Below are 25,849 nucleotides of genomic sequence, written 5' to 3' on the forward strand. Positions count from 1 at the left end.
CCGACATAGCTCAAGTCCCTCATTTGGAGCTACTTTGTATCTTGGGCAGAGTCCCCTTAGAAGGTCAGGTTTGATAGCCCTCTCTTATATGATGCCAAAGAGGGGGCCTCAGCAACTGTTGCTGGCAGAGAGTTCCACGTAGGGATACTCATGGGGAAAAAACTGTACTTGTAGCTGTCAGTTAATGTTCGATATGGTAGATATCTGTTGCGCATGTTCGTTGCCTTTTTGTGTACAATACTGTGAGATAAGTTGTGGCATCAAACAGTGTTTGTCAACAGCAGTATAATACTGTAAGATTGTACTTCATTTTGAAAAATTAATGAGTGTGACTCCAATTTACACACCTGTATCTACGACCCATGATAGAATTATTTAAATCAAACGTCAGATAAAAAATACTTTAAATTACACTATTAAATACATCATAACCCCACAAATATTGTAAAAATCTTGAAAGAAGCACAGACAGTGTCTCCTTTTACTCTTTTAATATGGTTGCAGAGAGGGGACATAGGAAATATTTTATCTGTCACATGCGCACGTGTTAGCACCACGTTCGCACGTGTTAGCTAACATGTGCAAACGTGATAATTGACCCATGAAACTAATCGAAATATCAGCCTTTTTTCAAAAACGAGAAGAACTTACTTTATAAACTTAAGGTAACTACTGTAGAGCTACTAAATACTTTGACTCACTGCTGCAATGTTAGTCTTTGGAAATCGATCCTTATTATGTGAAAGTTACTTCCCCTGATAATAAATTCACCATTTGTATACTGAAAAGTTTTATACCGCAGTTTTATATAGAACAAGGGTCAGTATATTGATCGTGTATAGCCAATTCACTGTACTGTAACTGTTTAAAAGTATAGTTTGGACATGACATCTGAACCTGGATCTTGAGCACAGTCCATTTTAATAGGGTAAACGGGCAAAGTCTTGTTGTAGTCTAAATGAGACCTCGGGTAGACCGATTTTACATTTTGATATTTTACGTTGTCTACCAAGAGGTCTCAACCAGAAACAATCAAAACTGTGGTCGATTGAAATTACGATTTATCTGTACTGGTACTGATGATAAACTCGAACAGATAATGAGGTTTTTTACCTGTAACTTTTTTATTTCTGCAAATTGTTATCAGTGGTTGGTATCAAAATAAAGCTTAGCTCTTACTGAATAATTGACATAATTTAAATTTATATTTAGTAAGCAAACTCACAAGAAGTGAGACCCTGAAAGGGGTATGTAAAATGGGGACTGTACGAATGTTGACTGATGATAAATTCAACCACTTTGTCATTAAAAAACAATTCTCCATAGTATTATGTTGCAACTTTCCCAAAAATGTTGCAACAGTCATTCCTGATCAAGTAATGAAAAGTGACCCAATGTCAGCAGGCTGGTAACATTGCCCGATCGGGCTTATGACACAAAAAGTAATATTTCTTGAAAAATAATGAAGATATTTCTTCCATACTTGGTCCATTTGTTAAGCAAAACAAATGATACAAATTAGAATAAAAATAACTTGGTTGCCTTCAGTTTTGGTAGAATTATTTCCCCTTTTCAGATTTTTATGACGCATAATCATTGAAGTCCAAAAAAACAATGTTCTAATGCTAAGTTTAAAACAAAAAAGGGTTAAATGGCTTTCTAATGCTCTAAATTATTGCACTAGTACATGAATGTAAGCATTTTACTCTGCTTTGACTTACAACATTATAGAGAAATGTTAGTCCTAAAAAAATTGCTCATACATCTGCACTAGAAACAAAGTATTTACCCTAAATATATAGAATAAAGGTATTGGCGCACAAGTTTGGAGCACTAGAAAGCCATTGAACCCTTTTCTGTTTTAAACATTGCATTAAAACATAATATTTTTGGACTTCAAAAATTATGCATCATAAAAATCTGAAAAAGGGAAGTAATTCTAACTAAACTGAAGGCAACAAAGTTATTTCTATCTTGATAAGCATTATATGTAATGCTTAATAAATGGACCAAGTTTGAAAGAAATATCTTCATTATTTGTCAAGAAATATTACTTTTTGTGTCATAAGCCCGATCGGGCAATGTTACCAGCCTGGTCAGGCCTTCATGTGTTGACAGTGAGCATGTGCAAAAAAACATCCTCTTCCCCAGTATTTTTGGATAAATATTTTTTAAACAGACAAATGTAAGTCATTTATTTATACAGAATATTTACCAATTTTGTTTTTGTTTACACCAGTTGGTGTTGTAAGTGGTTGCTATTAGACAGCATGTTCAACTATATAAAAAGCCAATTGCAATTGAATAATTTGAAGGTGGTCGACTTTATCATCTGTTCGAGTTTATCATCAGTACCAGTAGTCACGCTTTTTTTAGCCCTAACAGCTTACCTGTTGTTTTAAATAATAAATAGTATAAATATAAAACATAAAGGACAAGACATATTTATCAAGAATTTCTGTTGTAAAAAATTTAAGGCAGTGGCTAGAGAACTGGAATCGGTTCCCTAGACTGCGAACTTATTTGTCCGGAACCGGGTCTCTAAGCAAAATACTGTGCATAGGGTAGGGAACCGGAATTTTATTTCTATGCATAATACTGCCGAAATCCACTTTGTTTCTTTTGGTAAGTATCATATGCATGTTCTTATGTTAATAAGTTAATTCATTTTACCATTTCAGCAAGCTTTGCCCTTTTATTTATTTGTGTTTACTGTGTATCCAGAAGTGTACTCGCAGCATTATTATTGTCCGCCATATTGGAATGATAAAATAAACCTAACTACAACTACAACTACTTACGAATGAATGCGAAATCGCCGACACTGGAGCCGAAATAAACTTGAAATTTAAACTTAAAAGGTATAAGACAGTAAAAGAAACGATTAAAACAAAATAAGTAATTTCAGTATTGATTACATATCCTTGAACGCGAAATGCCGAGGTGTCACAAACCAGTATTTAAAGTGATCAAAGAATATGTTTGAAGTTTTAAGGGCAATTAACTTGATTAGTTTGTTCATCTATAAACATGTAATGACGCAAATATAAACCAATATTATTTTAAATTTAAATAATTTAAACATAGTACAAGTTTAAAGCAAATAACATTTAAAACCTGCAAAGTAGTTTTCACGCATTCATTCGTACTAGTTTATATCATTTGAGTACGGCAGACACGGTATATATGCGGCGAGTACACTCTGGGAGACAGTAAACGCAGATAAATGCAAGGGCATGGTAAAATTAATTAAGATAATAATATGCATGACATTTACCAAGAAACAAAGTGGATTTCGGCAGTATTATGCATAGAAATAAAATTCCGGTTCCCTAGCCAATGCACGGTATTTTGCTTAGAGAACCGGTTCCGGACGAATAAGTTCGCAGTCTAGGGAACCGATTCCGGTTCTCTAGCCACTGCCAAAATTTAAACCTCTAACGTTTCAATCGTCTTCATGTAATGGTGGTCGGAGGCGTGACCAATGAAAACGCTTCATGTAGTAATGTGTTTATCTGTACTGGCCATTTTCCTATATGTAGTACACGCGATTTAAACCTCTGAATTATTTTAACTGCGATAGTTTGAAAGTTTTTTAAGGAATCTAGATAATATATACATCATTTGAAAGGAAGAATTACAGGCTTTCTGTGTATGTATTTCCTTTTTTTATCCATCGCTTTATTATAACATAATTCCCGCCCAACGGATTCCATTGGGTATTATTTATGTAAAGAAGGGGACAGTGCTATCACATTCTTTTCCTTTTCTGGTTTGTACTCGGAGGCGGATATCGACAAGTCAAAAAAATATTAACGATATTCAACTCTCGAGTACAATTATTTGGACTAAGTCTTGTTGTGTTTATCACGAAACTTGTGTTTCACAAGTTATAGGCTATATCAACTTTGTTCCCATTGAGCGCCAAAAGGCTCTATGGTGCAATAGTTAAGACATTATGGATGACTTCGAATCGCAACGTAAGTTGTTTGATATATTTTTATTATTATTTGTTTCACTTTATTAGACTTAAAAATCATTTTGCAAGCTCAGGAGTTAGATCTACTGAATTCTGATTGTCTTTGATTTTCATTTACTTAAGTCAGTTTAAATGTATTTTGTTGCAACCCTTTTCATCATTACACATCTGTTGTTTGTTTGTCTGTCTGTCTGTGTGTCTGTGCCCATTCAGCATGATAACGACAAAATAAAGGCGGCTGTCAATCTTTCCTGGATAAACCAGTGCCCACATTTGGTCGAACAGACTGAAGGCTAACCAGCTTTAATCAACGGTGGCAGACAAATTACCATGGAAAAAAACTTTCGGAATGATATGTCACAGAATGTTGTGGCTGGGTTGTGGATCGAACTAGTGACCCCCTTATTGTAAGCTAGGTGCACAAGGACCAGACCACGCAGCCTGGCACCTCATTGTTGCTTTGCTTTTTATGTAAAATTAGCCTTATCGACAGTTCTGTTGAAGGGTGTTAATATGCCAGGAACATGTAACCTATGTATCTGATTGTGCTAAGTATCTTTTCTCTATATAGTTCAGATGAGATTATATGACAAATTTATCAAATCATAAATGTACTAAAATATAGAGATGAACTTGCAACTTTATATACCCGATAAATATAGGCAAAAAAGTCATTTCATACATTAGCCGCAATGTATCAGAGAGAAAAAAGCATGAAGAATGAAAGGCCAAGCCAGGATTGAACTCGAGCTTTAGGGTGACTGACATATCCAAAACCCTGACATATTCCTTTTGTTAAGTCAACAGTGAAGAATGGAAGTCTGCATGTCTTGCAAATCATTATTTCAACCATTTTCAGCTGAAAATCATTATATGATAATCTATGGGGCCCAGATTCTTAAGATAATGATCACGACCTGGTGAATGTAAAATGTACGGGTTGGTAGTCTAATGTTGTGTTTCTATGGATATCCATGAATTTAGAGAAATAATCTTTCCCAAAAAAATGTCAGAAAGAAACTTTTTCTCACAGTGTTTATCACATGGGTTACTGTCTCTCTCTGAGATTGTCACAGAAACTGACATAAGGTAATTTCAAGATCAGGGTAGACAAGTATATGGCGTTAAGTATTCCAGTACTTCCAGAAAGGACATGGGTTTGTGAAAATATGCTGTGGCTTTCAGATGCAGCGACCATCTTAGCCCTGGAAGGATAATGTAAATGAAATGTAAATATTTTTTTATATTGCAGCAGTATGTCTGACAAACTTAAAGAATTTCTTTTGAAGGAGAGGAATTGGCGGCTGTACTACAAGATTTGTCGCTGATAAGGTATAACTTTTTAACATGGTATATAATTTCTACTGCTTACTGCATAAAAAAATCTGGATTATCAGGAACACAAATTATGTGACTGTTTCTTCATAATTTTCAGTAATGATGATCTATATTTAACTCTCCACATGAAACTATATTTTTTTATTTTATCATGGCCCTTGAGCGTTATTGTTTCAGTGTTTAGCAGTTAACTGAAACAACAGACAAACAAGCACTTTTGTACTATTTGGGGTAATAATATAAGACAAGTGAAAGGATCTTGTGTGGATATTTTTGTTTTTTCCTCAAGCTGTTGTTTGGAGGGACACGATATGCTAGTTACATCAGACACAAACATCAATTGTGTAATTTTGATGCTCATTAGTTTATTTCTATAGTATGTCGTATTAAGGATCACAGAGAGATTTATGGAGACATATTCCAAATTTTTGAGAAAAAACAAAAACAAGTTGCCCATTGAAGAATTCAAATTCATGACAGGTTCAAGTAAGGATGACAATGCTAATGAGCATTTCACTCAATCTGCACTGCATTTACAGTGATATACTTTGTAGAGATAATTTGCACATCTGCATTAAATTTAGATCTGCAAGCGTGATATTTATGTATGGTATTCCATATATTTCACTTCATGTAGGCCTGACACACATTGTGAAAATTTTGTATGGTCGCCAAAGTCCAAAATGCATGGCGGACAGAATATCTAAAACTTTATAACTTATCAACTGGTGTCAGAAATAGTACCAGATGTTATCATTCTGCAAACATGATTTCTTCTAAACTAGCTGCTCAGTTACATTACAGTTATATTAATTTTTGAGCATAATTTTTTCAACATCCCTGTATCACCATTTAGCATCCCATCACACCTACTTTAAAGTGTATGTGCAATGGCATTAAGTGCATTTTTCTGCTACCACTGCATACATATTCACACTACACATGTGTGTTTCTAACCATTTTTTTACTACAATCCAAGTCAGGGTTTGGTAAATTAAGACTGGTTACAAGAATGGCAGTCCAATGAAATTTTTCAGTGAAAAAATTGTGGCAGGTTAAGTTTATGTGCATTTGTATCAGTGAACATCTTGTATGTATTGCATTAAAACTACACACAAGTTTTTCAATCTCTACAGGCTGTTATTCAACAATTTTGGATACATGTTTACAAAACTGCAGCCATTGGAAAAACTTAAAGCATTATAAAATGTTTTGCCATGTCAGGGTTGTTTACACTGGCACGCATTCAGATAGTGGTGCAGTCTGTTTTACAGACGGCTCGTGGTGTAATTATACCCTGCATCACAAAGTAAAGTGGGGGCTATCCCGGGAAATTTGAAGGTTGTTTTGTCACGTCACATAACACCCTGTCATGTCCCATCCGTCCCATATCACATTAAAGGCAATCTCCTCAGTTGCAAAGGATTTTGATGAAACTTTCAAGTCATGTTTATCATAAAGTGTTGTTGTTGTTTTGTTTGGTCGAATGTTATAGGAAGATTTATAGCCCTTTGTTCTTTAAGAACCTTGCATGATGCATGTTTTTGTACAACTACAGTTTACAATTTAAATTGGATGACATTTTTGAAAATGATAACTATAAGGTGATGTATCGATACTTTTAAAGTGGGTTTTTAGAGTGATTTCAACAGGAGTTATAACACTTGGATATTGAAAATAACCATGATTACTGTGTGCAAGTTTGTCAGCGCAGCTTCTTCTACAGTTTATAAGGAATTCAGTTGCACATTTTATGTTTGAAACATATAAACTATGACCAGATGTAGCACAGTTTTTTCAAAACAAGTACATATATGATTTGGACAGGCCCAGTTTTCAAGAGTTACAGCTCTCATTTACTTCTGTATTGTATTCAAAACAAGCACTTTGTGTTGTGTCAAAGCTTTAGCGAGGGTATTTCCCCATCGTGATACCTCTTATTTGATGCAGAAAAGAAAGTAAATTTACATTTCGTAAGTGTTTGATTGTTCCATTGTTCAATGTACATGTATATACAGACTACATATATTTATAGATGCACATAAAAGTTAAATTTCTAATTTTTTCATTATGCTTTTGTAGTTGGGACTGCTGTTTGACGCTGGTCATGCTGTTAAATGGATGGACAATCGTTGAAATCATACTTACCTGCATATGGTGATAGTGTCGGCAATTGCTTTCTGCAGGTCTCAAACTGAAGGTGATCAGTCAAACACTGAAAGTAATCAGTGCTCAAATGCATTGAATGAATTACGTGGGAAATAAAAAAAAAAGAGCGATCTACTCTCCACAGCCGTGGTTTCAAGGCTGGAAATGCTTATGCGGAAAGGACCATAAGAAGATTGGAGCTTAAGGATGGATGGTTTACAGCAACCATCCATGGTTATAAGCAAGTGAGCAACGATGTGGAGGTTGTGTCTGCCTCTCACGGTTGAGAAAACACTTTCTTTAAAGGCAGACCTTCACCAGGGTTTTAGATTGCATAATTTCCATCCGGCGTTTTCCAACGAGGTATTCTACAAGAGTTGAAACAGAACTGAAAACTTTCCAAGGCATGTGGGGTCAATATAGAAAGACAATCAACGAACTCTGTATGAGTCAAAATTAAAGATACTTGGGGGTATTTTATATACCAAAAAAAAGACTGAAAGGTTAGTGAAAATTATGGTGTGATGAGTTACTAATGATTTACTGTAAAGCACATATTTTCGCTGGGTCAAAATTTCGAGAATTTAAAATTTTGAGTATGTTTGCGGGGTTTTAAATATTCGCGACATTGTGAAAATGGTATCATTCTTTAATTTGAATTATATTTATGGTGAATATTTACGTGAGGAAACTTTTTGGCGATACTAGTATTTTGGGGCTTTGTGAATATAGCGAAATTTAACCCTCGCGAAAATTTCTGCTTTTACAGTACTGGCAGGCTGGGTTTTTTCCCAAAGGGAAAAGAAGTCGACTATGTTAGGAAAAAACTGGGCCAGTCTGGTTTTCCTGGGGAAAAAACTTTAATGGGGGAAAAAACTGGGCTGTTACACCGCGGATGCCATGAAACATTATTTTGATGAATAGTTTTAACATTCAACATTTCAACCTTACCATTGCTTAAAGGTTTAGCAAATTTGAAACCAAAACACTCTTGCCAAGCTTTCCAACTGAATAGTGCAGTTCCATAGTTGATGTCATACTGATGTGGTATTCTTTTTAGTTTCAAAGGTGTAAAGAAGGCACTTATATCCCCTTGTTATACCACACATTACAAAGTGATTGGCAGCTGTACTGAGTCATGACATTATCAAGTCGCATCCCATGCACACATGCTAACAAAAGACACCACACCCAAATTTTCGCCAAAACATATTTTATCCTCAGAATGCTTACAAAATATTCTTCTTTTTCAAATGATCCAGCTTGTCTCTGATGAAGAGGTATTGTTGGGGTATTTTTAATGAACCATAGTGATAGTTCTATTCATAAGGTACTTTCTGCCAAACAGTGTAATTTAAATAAAAGTCTTATCTCTTGTGTTGTCAGGTAGGAGAAGAGGTGCAACGCGACCAACAAGCCGTCCAGTACAATGGGAAAAGGTGGCACCAGAGGTTCAGATCGTGACCCCGGGGCCGATTGCTGTTCTTGACGCAATCTTTTTGCATCCAATGAGTGCATGGTTGGAACATAGTGGTTGAAATGGAACTTTAGGGGGCCATATTTACAGGCTGTTTATATCAAAGTCTTCCGATTTAAATCTAGAAAAATGTTGAATCTAGTAAATATTTGACATAAATGCCACTGGAAAGATGTAGATGCCAACGGGAAAGGAGTGCCATGTTGCTGTCATTTTATCATAATTTCTTTACTACAATTTTGTACAAGTGATAATATTCAAGCTTGTAAATAATGAAAAATGTGTGATATTTCGAAATATCAGGAATTTCGACATAAGCGATATCAACATAATGAATTCTAACTGTTAATAAAAACAAAATAAAAATATTCTTCAAGGTGATGAACAACACATATAAAGAAAAACTGCGACAGCTTTTTTGTGTCTAATCATGGGAATAAACAAATTTTCTTGTCTGGTTTGTCCATTGGTCTGTTTGCTTTTTGGCCTGTTGATGGCATGTGAACACTGGTTCCTTTGTACACATGATTCTCTGGAAGTGTAGCTGAATTGTAGATGTTTGTGAAAATTTTTTCATATTTTAATTGCAGATTTACCTACTCTTGGACTTTTTGGCCATACAGTTACTGATAAAGCATCATTTGGCATATGAATATACTTCAGTGATTATTCTAATTTCATTTTTCGTCAGATGAGCTTGACCCGCCACTGTGTGTCATTGCCAGACTTGCGGACTGGTTTCCCCCCTCGTCTGGTATACAGTGCGAGTCACACAGATCAGAGCCACCCAACGCCGACAGGTAATAGTGTTAACTCTTGTTTAACTGTATCACAGTTGTCCCAAAATTGGTTTAAAATGGTCCAGTTGTAGATTTTGTACAGTTGCTTCAAGTAATGTCTGTTTTTAGGGTCATAGAACTTTGTTTGATAACTTCAGGTGGAATATTAACATTAAAGCGCTTTTTCTTTTCTGCAAATTCTTGCTCTGGGTTGGTTGTTTATCTTCCCTTTTTCCCTGCTTGTGTAGCATTAAACTAAACAGTAACTTTCTGTGTCATCTTAGCCTTTTTGGCCCCACCAATGCAATGTTTGATAACTCTTCCTGGTTAGCACAAGATGTTCACCCTTACAATGCTGTGTAATTGGACGGTTGATGGATTAATCCACAGAGGACAAGGGGTAATTTTCGAGGGGAATTTTACGTATAATAGGGTTGTTATAAAAGTAGATTGATCTGGGATGCAGTATTCAGCAGAGTAGATTTTGCCGATCAGATCTTTACGAGGCGCGCAAACAATATCTTGTACGATATTTAGTATGCTTTGGAAAAAGCTTCAGTAAGCATTAACCCTTGCTTTCAGCTTAAAACCTTGTATTTTTGTTGTGTTCAATATGTTTCATGTAGCTGTATATAGACGAATAAAATATGTTTAAACAAGTGCCGAGTGTGATCCGGGCCTTGCAAAATCCCCTCGAGCCGAATACAAAGTCCCCGATCTAGCTACTGTTATAATGATCCTTTTATTATATACCTTTACCATTTTGATTCTTGTTTTGTTCTTTAACGAAATCTTCAATGTTTATTTGATATTAAATGGAACTTAGTGAAGTTTTTTATGTGCACTTTTATAGAAAAAATGTGTCGGGTCATGCATATTTATGAAAATAGTCCGGCAGCATACAATCGGAAGGTACAATACAGAATTTAAAAGGTACAATATGGATTTTTGTCTGTCTGTTCATATTTAATTGTGAAATATTAGCCCATTTTTTACAAAATTTTATAGGTATATAATAAAAGAAAATTAACTCAGTCATGTATACCCTTTTTGATTAGATAAACTTGATCACTTGGCATATATATATATAAGCAATAAAATTAATACTTTGATAAGCATTCAACTAGTTGACATGTGTATTTACAAACAAATTTGTATGAGAATAGTCACTTAAAATAAAAAAGTCATTTCAGTATTTAACTGAGAATGCCAGATGACATTGAAATTAGGAACACTTACTGTGGTGACAAATAGGCAGATGTACATGGTAAGGTTTGTTTCCAGTAGTAACTTTTTTTATAACCATAACGGATGCTTAAGGGGGCTTTTAGGATCCTGCTAAGAATTCGAGGGATACGGGTAGATGCTAAGTGCTCGAGCATAGCAATTGAAGAATAAGGTGTATTACATATAAAAGTATGGGATATATTTTGAAGTTTCACCGAAATCGTTATCAAAAGCTTTCTACAAGCATGCCAGTGGAAGTAGGACAAAGATTAATATCTGGAAATAGATTTTATTTTAAAATTTCAACCAATGTTTATTTTATTAGGAGGCTTTGTGGTGCAGCTGATACAGCAGACATAGAGTTTATAGAGTTCAGTCCTCAGAGAAGACAGTTTAGTTTGGTAAGCTATAAACAGATATAATCGTACAACTAAGATCAAGCCTGCGTGACCTATAGTTCATTTGAAAAAGGGTTTTGGGGCAGTTGGCAGTGTCCTTATTTTTGAAAAATATGGTTCAATGGTTTGAAAAATATATGATAATTTGTGCTTGTCTGCTTATCGCTATAATATGATTTATATGGTGGCTCACCTGAGCACAGCGGATCATTGTGAGCAGTTGTGATCGCATTTCATCTGTCGGGTTTTCACATGTGTGACTATCAATTTTTTTTTCCAAAAAAATGTCAAAATAGTCCACTCAAACAGCAGGGCCCAAATTTTTTTGAAAATTTACAGCAATGATCGTTCAGATCTGCCGCAAATTGTCTCAGGAGCAAAAATAGACAGTTTGTTCTTGTCGTGAATCATAGCTGAATGCCCCTATATTTGTTATATGCATAGCTATAGTGGGCAGGGCTTATTTCCCCTGCTAGAAGGGGAAAAGGGTATAGTATTCCGTTGTCCGTCCTTCCCCCATCTGTCTAAGCTAACAGTTAGGTATTCATGTGGCTAGAAGGAACAATAGAGAACAAAAGATGCTATTCATTCCGTTTCTCTCACGTGGCTAACAGAAAAAAATGGGGAACAAGAGAGTGTCCACATAAGTATTCTTTCCCAAGAAGTCCATTGGTGGTCCATCTTTCTGTTCGTCAGGTGCCAGTCTAAGTAACTGTCCAAAAGATTTCAATTATTCTTGCTACAAATATATCATCATTGGTGTGAAGAGGGCCAGCAAGTTTGAATATGATCATACAAGTCACCCCAAAGTTATGACAGCTGTAGGATGAAACCCTTTTCCCTTGTCATGGCCTTGACAACATTCAAGGTCATTTGCATTTAATCAAATTCAGAAATAATTGAAGGCCCATTTCACATGTGCCGCAAAATTTTGCTCACTTTTGAAAAGACATTAAATATGTAAAGGTCCCATATTCTGTTTTGTAGTTTTAACAAAATTATCTCCATTTTTAGCCCACCATCATCAGATGGTGGGCTATTCAAATCACTCTGCGTCCGTGGTCCGACGTCCTTCCGTCCGTCTGTCCGTCCTTCCGTTAACAATTTCTCGTTATCGCATCTCCTCAGAAACTACCAGGGGCATTTTGACCAAACTTTGTCAGAATGATGTATTGATACTCTAGTTGTGTCCTACTGAAATCTGACTGGTTCAACAATTTTTTAGTTAGTTATGGCCCTTTGTTTTTTCTATAATTTTACATAGATTTATATAGGGGAAAAACTTTGAAAATCTTCTTGTCCAAAACCACAGAGCCTAGGGCTTTGATATTTGGTATGAAGCATCATCTAGTGGTCCTCTACCAAGATGATTCAAATTATTTCCCGGGGTCTAATATGGCCCCGCCCCGGGGGTCATTTGGTTTATATAGACTTATATAGGGAAAAACTTTGAAAAACCTCTTGTTCAAAACCATAGGGCCTAGGGCTTTGATATTTTGTATGTGACATCATCTAGTGGCCTTCTACTAAGATTTTTCAAATTATCCCCATAGGGTCAAATATGGCCCCGCCCTGGGGGTCACATGGTTCATATAGACTTATATAGGGAAAAGCTTTTAAAATCTTCTTGTCAGTAACCTACAATATTCAAATTTGGACCACATGTATGGTTTTGAGTGGCAAGATGAACCTTGACATGAGTTGACCTTGTTATTGACATAGTGACCTACTTTCACATTTCTGTAGCTACAGCCTTCAAATTTGGACCACGTGCATAGTTTTGAGCACTGAAAAAACTTTGACCTTGACATTGACCTAGTGACCTACTTTCACATTTTTGAAGGTACAGGCTTCAAATTTGGACCACGTGCATAGTTTTGTGTTCCGAAATGAAATTTGACCATGATTTTGACCTAGTGACCTACTTTCACATTTCTCAAGCTACAGCCTTCAAATTTGGACCACATGCTTAGTTTTGTGTACCGAAACAAACTTTGACCTTTACATTGACCTAGTGACCTACTTTCACATGTTTGAAGGTACAGGCTTCAAATTTGGACCACATGCATAGTTCTGTGTTCCGAAAAAAATTTGACATTGATTTTGACCTAGTGACCTACTTTCACATTTCTCGAGCTACAGCCTTCAAATTTGGACCACTTGCATAGTTTTGTGTACCAAAACAAACTTTGACCTTTACATTGACCTAGTGACCTACTTTCACATTTTTGAAGGTACAGGCTTCAGATTTTGACCACATGCATAGTTCTGTGTTCCGAAATAAAATTTGACCTTGATTTTGACCTAGTGACCTACTTTCACATTTCTCGAGCTACAGCCTTCAAATTTGGACCACTTGCTTAGTTTTGTGTACCGAAATGAACTTTGACCTTAAGATTGACCTAGTGACCTACTTTCACATTTCTGTAGCTACAGGCTTCAAATTTAAACCACATGCATAGGATTGTGTACCGAAATGAAATTTGACATTGACCTAGTGACCTACTTTCACATTTCTCAAGCTACAGCCTTCAAATTTGGACCACATGCTTAGTTTTGTGTACCGAAACAAACTTTGACCTTTACATTGACCTAGTGACCTACTTTCACATGTTTGAAGGTACAGGCTTCAAATTTGGACCACATGCATAGTTCTGTGTTCCGAAAAAAATTTGACATTGATTTTGACCTAGTGACCTACTTTCACATTTCTCGAGCTACAGCCTTCAAATTTGGACCACTTGCATAGTTTTGTGTACCAAAACAAACTTTGACCTTTACATTGACCTAGTGACCTACTTTCACATTTTGAAGGTACAGGCTTCAGATTTTGACCACATGCATAGTTCTGTGTTCGAAATAAAATTTGACCTTGATTTTGACCTAGTGACCTACTTTCACATTTCTCGAGCTACAGCCTTCAAATTTGGACCACTTGCTTAGTTTTGTGTACCGAAATGAACTTTGACCTTAAGATTGACCTAGTGACCTACTTTCACATTTCTGTAGCTACAGGCTTCAAATTTAAACCACATGCATAGGATTGTGTACCGAAACAAACTTTGACATTGACCTAGTGACCTACTTTCACATTTCTCAAGCTACAGCCTTCAAATTTGGACCACTTGCATAGTTTTTTGTACCAAAATAAACTGTGACCTTAAGATTGACCTAGTGACCTACTTTCAAATTTCTCAAACTACAGCCTTCAAACTTGATGCACATGCATAGTTTTGTGTACAAAGAACTTTGTCCTTGAAATTGATCTAGTGACCTAATTTCACATTTCTCAAGCTACAGCTTTTGAATTTGGACCACATGCACAGTGTTGTGTACGGAAATGAATTTGACCTTGAGCTAGTCAGTAAGTCTTGAAATTTGGAACACTCAAAAATGGCACATTGGTGGGCGCCAAGATCACTCTGTGATCTCTTGTTTTTTAGCTCACCTGAGCAATGCTCAGGTGAGTTTTTCTGATCACTCGATGTCCGGCGTCTGTCGTCCGTCGTCTGTCGTCTGTCGTCCGTCGTCTGTCAACATTTAGCTTGTGTATGCAATAGAGGCTGTATTTTTCAATTAATCTTCATGAATATTGGTCAGAATGATAACCTTGATGAAATCTAGGCCGAGTTCGAAAATGGGTCATCTCGGGTCAAAAACTAGGTCACTAGGTCAAATCAAAGGAAAACCTTGTGTATGCGATAGAGGCTGTATTTTTCAATTCTTCTTCATGAATATTGGTCAGAATGATAGCCTTGATGAAATCTAGGCCGAGTTCGAAAATGGGTCATCTCGGGTCAAAAACTAGGTCACTAGGTCAAATCAAAGAAAAACCTTGTGTATGCGATAGAGGCTGTATTTTTCAATTGATCTTCATGAATTTTGGTCAGAATGATTGCCTTGATGAAATCTAGGCCGAGTTCTTAAATGGGTCATCTCGGGTCAAAAACTAGGTCACTAGGTCAAATCAAAGAAAAACCTTGTGTATGCAATAGAGGCTGTATTTTTCAATTGATCTTCATGAATTTTGGTCAGAATGATTGCCTTGATGAAATCTAGGCAGAGTTCGAAAATGGGTCATCTCGGGTCAAAAACTAGGTCACTAGGTCAAATCAAAGAAAAACCTTGTGTATGCGATAGAGGCGGTATTTTTCAATTGATCTTCATGAATTTTGGTCAGAATGATTACCTTGAAGAAATCTAGGCGGAGTTCGAAAATGGGTCATCTGGGGTCAAAAACTAGGTCACTAGGTCATATCACGTAAAAACCTTGTGTATGCGATAGAGGCTGTATTTTTCAATTGATCTTCATGAATTTTGGTCAGAATGATTACCTTGATGAAATTTAGACCAAGTTCGAAAATGGGTCATCTCGGGTCAAAAACTAGGTCACTAGGTCAAATCAAAGAAAAACCTTGTGTATGCAATAGAGGCGGTATTTTTCAACTGATCTTCATGAAATTTAGCCAGAATGATAACCTTGATAAAATCTAGGCCCAGTTCGAAAATGGGTCATCTGGGGTCAAAAACTAGGTCACTAGGTCAAATCGAAGAAAAACATTGTATATGCAATAGAGGATGTATTTTTCAATTGATCTTCATGAAATTTGGTCAGAGTGATTGCCTTGATGAAATCTAGGTCGATTTTGAATATGGGTTATCTGAGGTCAAAAATTAGGTCACTAGGTCAAATTAAAGAAAAATCTTGTGTATGCGATAGAGACTGTTTTTTTCAATTGATTTTTATGAAATTTGGTCAGGTTGATTGCCTTAATGAAATCTAGGTTGAATTTGAATATGGGTCATCTGAGCTCAAAAACTAGGTCACTTGGTCAATCAAAGAAAAAAAAATCTGTATGTGATAGAGGCTGTATTTTTCAGTTGATCTTCATGAATTTTGGTCAGAATGATTGCCTTGATAAAATCTAGGTCGAGTTTGAACATGGGTAATCTAGGGTCAAAAACTAGGTCATATCTAAGAAAATGCTTGTTTTATCGCAAGAGACCAATTTTTTGGTCCAATCTTAATGAAAATTGGTCAGAATATTTGTTTCCATGAAATCACTAGGTCAAACATGTTTTACACTGTTATGGAGTGTTTCTTAGGTGAGCGACCTAGGGCCATCTTGGCCCTCTTGTTTTAGCTTTTGTGATCACCCTTCGTCTGTCCGTCCGTCCACAATTTCTTGTGAACAAGATAGAGACCACATTTTGCAAGCAGTTTTGATCAAATTTGTACAAAATTTGTATTGGCATGATATCTCAGTTCCTTTCGAAAACTGGCCAGATCCCATCATGGGTTCTAGAGTTATTGCCCCTTAAAGGGCCAGAATTTGCTATTTTTGTGCATCAACAATTTCTTGTCTGCACAATAGTGGTTTCATTTATGATTTTATTTTAACCAAACTTGCACACAACTTGTATCACCATAAGATCTTGGTTCCTTTCTTGAACAGGCCAGATCCCATATTGGGTTCCAGAGTTATGGCCCCTGAAAGGACAAAATTAGCTTTTTTGACCTTGTCTGCACAATAGCAGCTTCATTTATGATTTGATTTTAATCAAACTTGCACAAAACTTGTGTCACCATAAATCTCAATTCCTTTCTTGAACTGACCAGATCCCATAACGGGTTCCAGAGTAATGGCCCCTGAAAGAGCCAAAATTAGCTTTTTTGACCTAGTCTGCTCAATAGCCACTTCATTTATGATTTGCTTTTAACCAAACTTGCACACAACTTGTATAACCAAACTTGCACACAACTTGTATCACCACAAGATCTTGGTTCCTTTCTTGAAATGGCCAGATTCCATTATGGGCTCCAGAGTTATGGCCCCTGATAGGGCCAAAATTAGCTATTTTGACCTTGTCTGCACAATAGCAGCTTCATTTTTAGCTCATCTGATTTTTGAAAAAAAATGATGAGTGTTTGTCATCACTTGAGCGGTGTCGGCATCGGCGTCTGCTTCGGCATTGCCTGGTTAAGTTTTATGTTTAGGTCAGCTTTTCTCCTAAACTATCAAAGCTATTGCTTTGAAACTAGGAACACTTATTTACCATCATAAGCTGACACTGTATAGCAAGAAACATAACTCCATCCTGCTTTTTGCAAGATTTATGGCCCCTTTTGTACTTAGAAAATATCAGATTTCTTGGTTAAGTTTTATGTTTAGGTCAACTTTTCTCCTAAACTATCAAAGCTATTGCTTTGAAACTTGCATCACTTGTTCACCATCATAAGCTGACCCTGTACATCAAGGAACATAACTCCATCCTTCTTTTTGCAAGAATTATTGCCCCTTTTGGACTTAGAAAGTCAGTTTTCTTGGTTAAGTTTTATGTTTAGGTCAACTTTTCTCCTAAACTATCAAAGCATTTGCTTTAAAACTTGCAACACGTGTTCACCATCATAAGCTGACCCTGTACAGCAAGAAACATAACTCCATCCTGCTTTTTGCAAGATTTATGGCCCCTTTTGGACTTAGAAAATATCAGATTTCTTGGTTAAGTTTTATGTTTAGGTCATTTTTTTCTCTTAAACTATCAAAGCTATTGCTTTGAAACTTGCAACACTTGTTCATCATCGTGAGCTGACCCTGTACAGGAAGAAACATAACTCCATCCATCCTGCTTTTTGCAAGATTTATGGCCCCTTTTGGACTTAGAAAATATCAGATTTCTTGGTTAAGTTTTATGTTTAGGTCAACTTTTTCTCTTAAACTATCAAAGCTATTGCTTTGAAACTTGCAACACTTGTTCACCATCATGAGCTGACCCTGTACAGCAAGCAACATAACTCCATCCTGCTTTTTGCAATAATTATTGCCCCTTTTGGACTTAGAAAATCATTTTCTTGGTTGAGTATTATGTTTAAGTCAACTTTTCTCATAAACTATCAAAGCTATTGCTTTAAAATTTGCAACAGTTTTTCACCATCATAAGCGGACGCTGTACATCAAGAAACATAACTCTATCCTGCTTTTTGCAAGAATGCAATATTTCTATTATACAGAAAAACCAGATGAGCGTCAGTTTGAATTTAATCAAACTTGCATAAAACTTGTGTCACCATAAGATCTTGGTTCCTTTTTTTTTGAACCGGCCAGATCCCATAATGGGTTCCAGAGTTATGGCCCCTGAAAGGGCCAAAATTAGCTATTTTGACCTTTTCTGCAAAATAGCAGCTTCATTTATGATTTGATTTTAACCAGACTTGCACACAACTTTTATCACCATAAGATCTCGATTTATTTTTATATGCCTGAAGGGACATATTATGTTATTGCCTCGGTGTCCGTCTGTCTGTCTATATGTCTGTTGGTTAGCAATTTCCCTTCCACTCTGTAACTCTTGAATCCCTTGAAGGATTTCAAAGAAACCTGACACAAATGTTCACCTCATCAAAAGGACGTGCAGTGCGCATATTTCAGATGGCTCACTTTAAGGTCAAGGTCACACTTAGGGGTCAAAGGTCATATGAGATTGTTTTGTGTGTATATTGCTCTGCATTTGCATCGATTGCAGTGCTCTTGTTTTTATTTGGCAGATCCTTCTTTTGTTGATTACAATAATTTTTTTCAATTACTTCCCTTTTATGTTACTATAAATATCTTATTTAGTAACTTTTTTATTATTGGCCGTAGGGAAAAACCGAGACCACTTTTCTGTGGTACAACATGGATGATACCTCCAATTTATAGGTGTATTTTGACATATCTGTACCTTGTTAGAATTTTTTTTCTTTTTGGTTAAATTCTTTCCTTTGTTGTTCATGTCCTTTGCTCCTATCCTCCTCTAATATAATCCTTCGGGCATGAAGCTACTGGCCTGATTGGAAAATAATTTTATTTGACGTAACTTTAAGAAAATTTCAACTATATTTTCTCATAATTCTTTTGGTTGATCTTGATTATGATTTTTTGACCTTCTTGTCCTTAAGTGCAATGATAACAGGTGAGCGATATAGGGCCATTTTGGCCCTCTTGTTTTTTTTGTAATCTACAAGTAAATATCTCTTAAGTAGATGGGCAGAATTTCATGAAACTTTAAAAGAAACAATCATTGAAGGGTGCCATTCTATTGACTTTGGTTCCAATCTTTTTTAGCTTGACTACCGTATAATGTGGTGTAAGTTTCGTAGATTTGTCTAAATTTTATAATTTTGCATACTTAATTTCCGCGGAAATACTGCAATTATTTTTTATACAAGCAAAACACTGAAACTGTATACCATGTACTGTTTACATTAGCTTATTATTGAGGTACAAGAGTGTCAGTGTTGTTCTGTCTAGTCTTGTTGGGTATCAGGGGATGTTACTCTTAATACAGCACTACAGTAAGAATCAAATCAGTTAAATAAATTTTAAATTTCTGATTGTTGATTGAACTATCACCTGAATACACAGCTGCATCTTACATCTTTAAACCTGGGTCTACCTTGACAAATAATTCAGTAGAAGTCAAACTGCTTGGTTCTGATATTGGGGGTCTGATGCGGCTTGCCAATAGTCATGATTTATTTTAATTGACATCTCACTTGAGTACAATCAAAATGAAATATATTTACCTTCCAGCGTAGAGTGTCTCCTTCAGCCACAGTAATATACAGTGAAACAGCTGATATGTCGGGAAGTATTAACAACCACTCTATAGAACCTAGAAGATCAGTCTTCCAACCAGACAAATGATGCTATGTCAGCGGAAGAGTATTTCGGACAAGATGACATCCAGTTGGCCATTGAAGAAAGTTTGTTAAGTATTTGTAATAGGTAAGAAACAATTTGATGCAAACTAAATGAAGTTAAAAGTAATTAGTCACATTTTATTGTAATACACAACTTTTTACCAGCTGATAAGGGAATAACAACTCTGCTCAGGTCAGAAAGCGTGACTGTCTTATCCTTAAGTTGCTGTATTCTTAGCTCATCTGATCACATTGTGCTAAAGATGAGCAATATGTTGATTGCCATGTGTCTGTTGTGTGCGTGTCAACGCATGAACAATTTCTTTAAACCATATCAGTCTGATCCTTTGGTGGTCGCCTCCAAAGATTGTACTAATTGCTCTGGTGCGTTCATATTTAGGTCATGGGAACTAGTGTTGTGCCTCTGCCTGTTGGATCTCTTGTTATTTGAAATCAGTTGTGACATTATTTTCTGAATGATGTCATTCATTTACAGCAATAAAGAAGAGTAAGACAGCTCACTGTTGAAGAAATGGGTTGACAACTACAACCCTCAGAGCCACAAACAATAGTTGTTCAGTGGGAGAGGCTGTTACAAACGACGTTAAGAGTTGTTGGTAAATTGACTTTCAACTGGTCACAGCTGCTTCGAATAGTATTCTCTGGTGAAGATGGAGATGACCAAGGAGGTCCAAAGTGAGAATATCTCTGGTACATTTCAATTTATTTGTTCAAATCACTGTATTTGGTGACTGCACAGCAGCTTCTTAACCCTTCAGAGCTTTCTTGCTTCAAATAATAACAAATTGATAACAGAAACTTTTTTGAGTTTATTCATTTTACTCAATACATTCCTTTGAAACATTCATATTTACCGTATTTGAATCAGGGTTGTTAATAATTACTTGCAAAAGTAATGCATTAAATTAGCATTATTTGGGGAAAATTGGCATTAAATTAGCATTAGCATTACTCATTTTTATCAAAATAATGCATTAAATTAGCATTACATAGGATGCATTAGCATTAGCATTACCATTACTTTTTGTGAATCATTGCATGTTATTATCACATACACTGTTTGTTTTTTCATTTTTAAAATAGTTTACCTAGGTCATCTACGTGTATAGTTAAATGTATGACTTCCTTGTATTATATCTGATTTGTTTCTTTTACCATTACTTTTAATAAATTAAAATTATAAAAACAAACAACAAATAAACAAAAACAAAAACTTATGTTGAAGTACAGTGTGCACGAGCATTTAAATTGTTAGAGAAAGTGAAGTACCTGTTAAATGGCTCCCTAACAGCCTAATTTGACATGTAAAAGCTAGCTGCCTTAAGGTCACTATCACTATCATGGCATACTGTTAATTGATAAAAAGGTGTCAAAAGATAATAGATTCTGTTTGATATTTTGAGTAACAAATCTTAATTATGTCATAGGTCTATTGGCTATTATAAATTTGCACTTTGGAGTTTTCCAGGTTTTAAATGTATTGTTCAAAATCTTTCAGGTGTACATTGAACAAAAGGCAATTATACCATTAGACAGTTTAATAAAAATAAACAATAATCTATTAGAGAACTGCTACAACCAGTGTTAATAATGGCATACGTATGTATTATGTTTTTTTTCTCCAGTGATACAGAAAATAATGCCTAAGTAATGCTAAGCATTAGCATTATCATTACTTACTTTGGCATTAAATTAGCATTATTTTCAATGCTAAAATTGTGGCATTAACCATTACTTGGCATTATTTGAAAAAAATAATGCATTACTAATGCATTAGCATTAACATTAGCATTACTACAACCCTGATTTGAATGTCAGACATAGCTCAGGTAACTCTCAATGCAGTTTTACAATGTATATACTTAAATAAGTATGCTTGATATTATTTTAAAATTGAACTCTTTCAATGTGATTATTTGCTTTTCATGGCTTTTATACGGCCATTGATAGACGTATATTGTTTATGTGTTATCTGTCCATTAACTATGTATACCTTACTTTGTGTCGCTGCAACTCCCCTTACAGTTTTCAAAGGATTCCTTTCTAACATTGTGTGCACACTAAACAAGGTCTGAACCTGTGCACCTGGGATTGGAATATAGATTCAACATTTTGTATAGCAGTTATGTTAAGTAATAGATAACATAACATTACATAATTTTGTTAACATTAAATGTCAATACATTTATAGCCTCGTATAATACAAAAATTCAATAAACCTGTAGTGAAGACATGAATTTTCATAGAAGAACAAGTATTGACATGGTAAAAAACATTGTGTTACGTAATACATGTGCAACACTTTATTGCATGTTGCTGCACCTTCTGCTCCTTCAAACTTCATCAGTTTCATCAAAAATGTTCCGATATGAGGTAGCCATAGTAACCATAACTTTTCCTGGCTTTTTAGCAAATTATCTCCCTTTGCATTGTTTGTTATTTTCATATTACAGTAACACTTTAAAACATAGACAGAATATCTTGAAACTTCAGACATACACTCAGTGTAGGCTGTCCTTTACAATGATTTGGTTTGTGACCTTGACTTTGACCTCATGCAAGATCCTTAGGTCCTTTGCATTTAATCAGTGTCAAAACTTGTAACTTCCAGTATTGATTGAAATCCCATTTCTCACATGCATTAATTTTATTTGCTCTCTTTTGAAAAAAGAAATGACAGTACATAAAAGTCTTAGAATTCTGTTTCGCACATTTCTCCCTAAGCACCTTTGTTTGTTGATGAACCCGCTTGTGATGAGCTCTAAATAGTTGTCACAACAGCAGTTCCTTGTACATGTATGTGCTTCCATCTGTCTGTGCCTCGAAAAAATCTGTACTTAGGTGGCTATGAGAAAAATAGGTAACAGTAAATTATCTTTGATGTCATTCAACATGTTTGGGTTTATGTGGCTTTTTGGATTTAGGTGGCTAAAACGAACAATAGGGAGAACAAAAGAGTAGCCACATTAGTACCAGTTAATAAGAATGTCCGTGTGTACGTCCGATGTGGTCCAGACTGTAACTCCTTTGTGCATAGAAAGATTTCAAAATAACCTAACACAGTTGTTCACCAGGATTAGACATGTTGCACTCAAGACACGGATCAGTGGCTAAAAGATCAAGGTCACGCTTAGAGATTTAAGGTCTAAAATTGGTACAATGGACTTTGTTTGGACACTAACTTCCTTATAGATTAGAATATTTTGTCATGTGCAAAGTGCTTCATGCATTTCCATATGGTGTCATCATGGAAATAATTATACAAAGGACAGTGAGATAAATGAGTTTCTTTGTACTTGTATTGCTTTAGGTTGCTGAGCAAAGCTGTTGCTGAGGCTTCCTTGTGTGGCCCTGAGGGAAACATGATCTTTGTCCATGATGGTGAAAAGCTTGAGCGCATGACATCTGAAATGTATGGTAAATTGACAGCATACAATGTCCTTAATGGTGGACCAGGCCTACCGATGATCAACACCATCCTGTACTCCTTCATGACTGATCAGGGCATAAAACCCCATGTAGACATTCTTACGCTTTCCCAGACTGAGGAAATTTCTCGCATGAAGGAGGTTTGTAATTTGTCAGACTTTAAAGTTTAGTGCCTATATAGTATAGCTCAGAGGATTTGTCAAAAAGTTGTGAGAAGACCAATTATGTTCATCCAAAATCACAGTGATTTTAGCATGACAACCCCATGATAGTGGCTGAAATTGTTATTATCATATACAGGCATTTCATGGCTGCCAGGCACAAATAAGTCGAGCTTATTTATGTACAAGTCTGAACTAACTTTCAAGTGACATTGTATGTAAAAAGGAATTGTATTCCTTTATTATACGAGTAAAGCAACGTCAACATGACATTTTGTGGCCAGTTCTTCAAGACATATCTAACATGTTCAACATTGCTTGCTGAAACCCTGTACTGTCAATTCTTTTGAGACAAAATCTATGTTCAACATTGATTGCCGAGACCCTGTACTGTAATATTATGACTGTTTGGTAGATTACATTTCAGATTCCATGCTGAAATTAACCAACTTGTTAATGGACTGGATAAAGTGGGTTCGTTGCAAAAGGAGATCCTCCATGCATTTGAAGCATTTTCTAGTCTGTTTGTTACGAAAGACCGGTAGTGACTTCACACTTCACACTTCAAACTTCACACTTCAAACTTCACACTTCACACTTCACTGCACGCTTCGCACTTCGAAGATTAAACATCACGTGACTTGACGTCATCTGCTTATTAGCTCACCTGAGCAATGCTCAGGTGAGTTTTTCTGATCGCTCGATGTCCGGCGTCTGTCGTCAGTCGTCTGTCGTCTGTCGTCTGTCGTCTGTCAACATTTAGCTTGTGTATGCGATAGAGGCTGTATTTTTCAATTAATCTTCATGAATATTGGTCAGAATGATAACCTTGATGAAATCTAGGCCGAGTTCGAAAATGGGTCATCTCGGGTCAAAAACTAGGTCACTAGGTCAAATCAAAGAAAAACCTTGTGTATGCGATAGAGGCTGTATTTTTCATTTAATCTTCATGAATATTGGTCAGAATGATAACTTTTATGAAATCTAGGCCGAGTTCGAAAATGGGTCATCTCGGGTCAAAAACTAGGTCACTAGGTCAAATCAAAGAAAAACCTTGTGTATGCGATAGAGGCGGTATTTTTCAATTAATCTTCATGAGTATTGGTCAGAATGATAATCTTGATGAAATCTAAGCCGAGTTTGAAAATGGGTCATCTCGGGTCAAAAACTAGGTCACTAGGTCAAATCAAAGAAAAACCTTGTGTATGCGATAGAGGCTGTATTTTTCAATTCTTCTTCATGAATGTTGATCAGAATGATAACCTTGATGAAATCTAGGCTGAGTTCGAAAATGGGTCATCTGGGGTCAAAAACTAGGTCACTAGGTCAAATCAAAGAAAAACCTTGTGTATGCGATAGAGGCTGTATTTTTCAATTGATCTTCATGAATTTTGGTCAGAATGATTGCCTTGATGAAATCTAGGCCGAGTTCGAAAATGGGTCATCTCGGGTCAAAAACTAGGTCACTAGGTCAAATCAAAGAAAAACCTTGTGTGTGCGATAGAGGCTGTATTTTTCAATTGATCTTCATGAATTTTGGTCAGAATGATTTCCTTGATGAAATCTAGGCCGAGTTTGAAAATGGATCATCTCGGGTCAAAAACTAGGTCACTAGGTCAAATCAAAGAAAAACCTTGTGTATGCGATAGAGGCGGTATTTTTCAATTGATCTTCATGAATTTTGGTCAGAATGATTACCTTGATGAAACCTAGGCCGAGTTCGAAAATGGGTCATCTTGGGTCAAAAACTAGGTCACTAGGTCATATCACGTAAAAACCTTGTGTATGCGATAGAGGCTGTATTTTTCAATTGATCTTCATGAATTTTGGTCAGAATGATTACCTTGATGAAATTTAGACCAAGTTCGAAAATGGGTCATCTGGGGTCAAAAACTAGGTCACTAGGTCAAATCAAAGAAAAACCTTGTGTATGCAATAGAGGCTGTATTTTTCAACTGATCTTCATGAAATTTAGCCAGAATGATTACCTTGATAAAATCTAGGATGAGTTCAAAAATGGGTCATCTGGGGTCAAAAACTAGGTCACTAAGTCAAATCGAAGAAAAACATTGTGTATGCAATAGAGGATGTATTTTTCAATTGATCTTCATGAAATTTGGTCAGAGTGATTGCCTTGATGAAATCTAGGTCGATTTTGAATATGGGTTATCTGAGGTCAAAAACTAGGTCACTAGGTCAAATTAAAGAA

General features: G+C 35.9%; 1 protein-coding gene across 1 annotated transcript; it reads left to right on the forward strand.

The window, feature by feature from the left end:
- Positions 1–5,132: 5,132 nt before the first annotated feature.
- On the forward strand, positions 5,133–24,185 carry LOC128546152 (uncharacterized). The gene is made up of 6 exons (XM_053534881.1): positions 5,133–5,136; positions 9,634–9,742; positions 11,274–11,349; positions 19,999–20,092; positions 23,336–23,630; positions 24,068–24,185. Exons 1-6 carry the CDS (start codon positions 5,133–5,135, stop codon positions 24,183–24,185), a joined length of 696 nt encoding a protein of 231 aa, XP_053390856.1.
- The last annotated feature ends 1,664 nt before the right edge of the window (positions 24,186–25,849 follow it).

The sequence above is a fragment of the Mercenaria mercenaria genome, unplaced genomic scaffold, assembly GCF_021730395.1.
Source record: "Mercenaria mercenaria strain notata unplaced genomic scaffold, MADL_Memer_1 contig_4226, whole genome shotgun sequence".
Classification (NCBI taxonomy): Eukaryota; Metazoa; Mollusca; class Bivalvia; order Venerida; family Veneridae; genus Mercenaria; species Mercenaria mercenaria.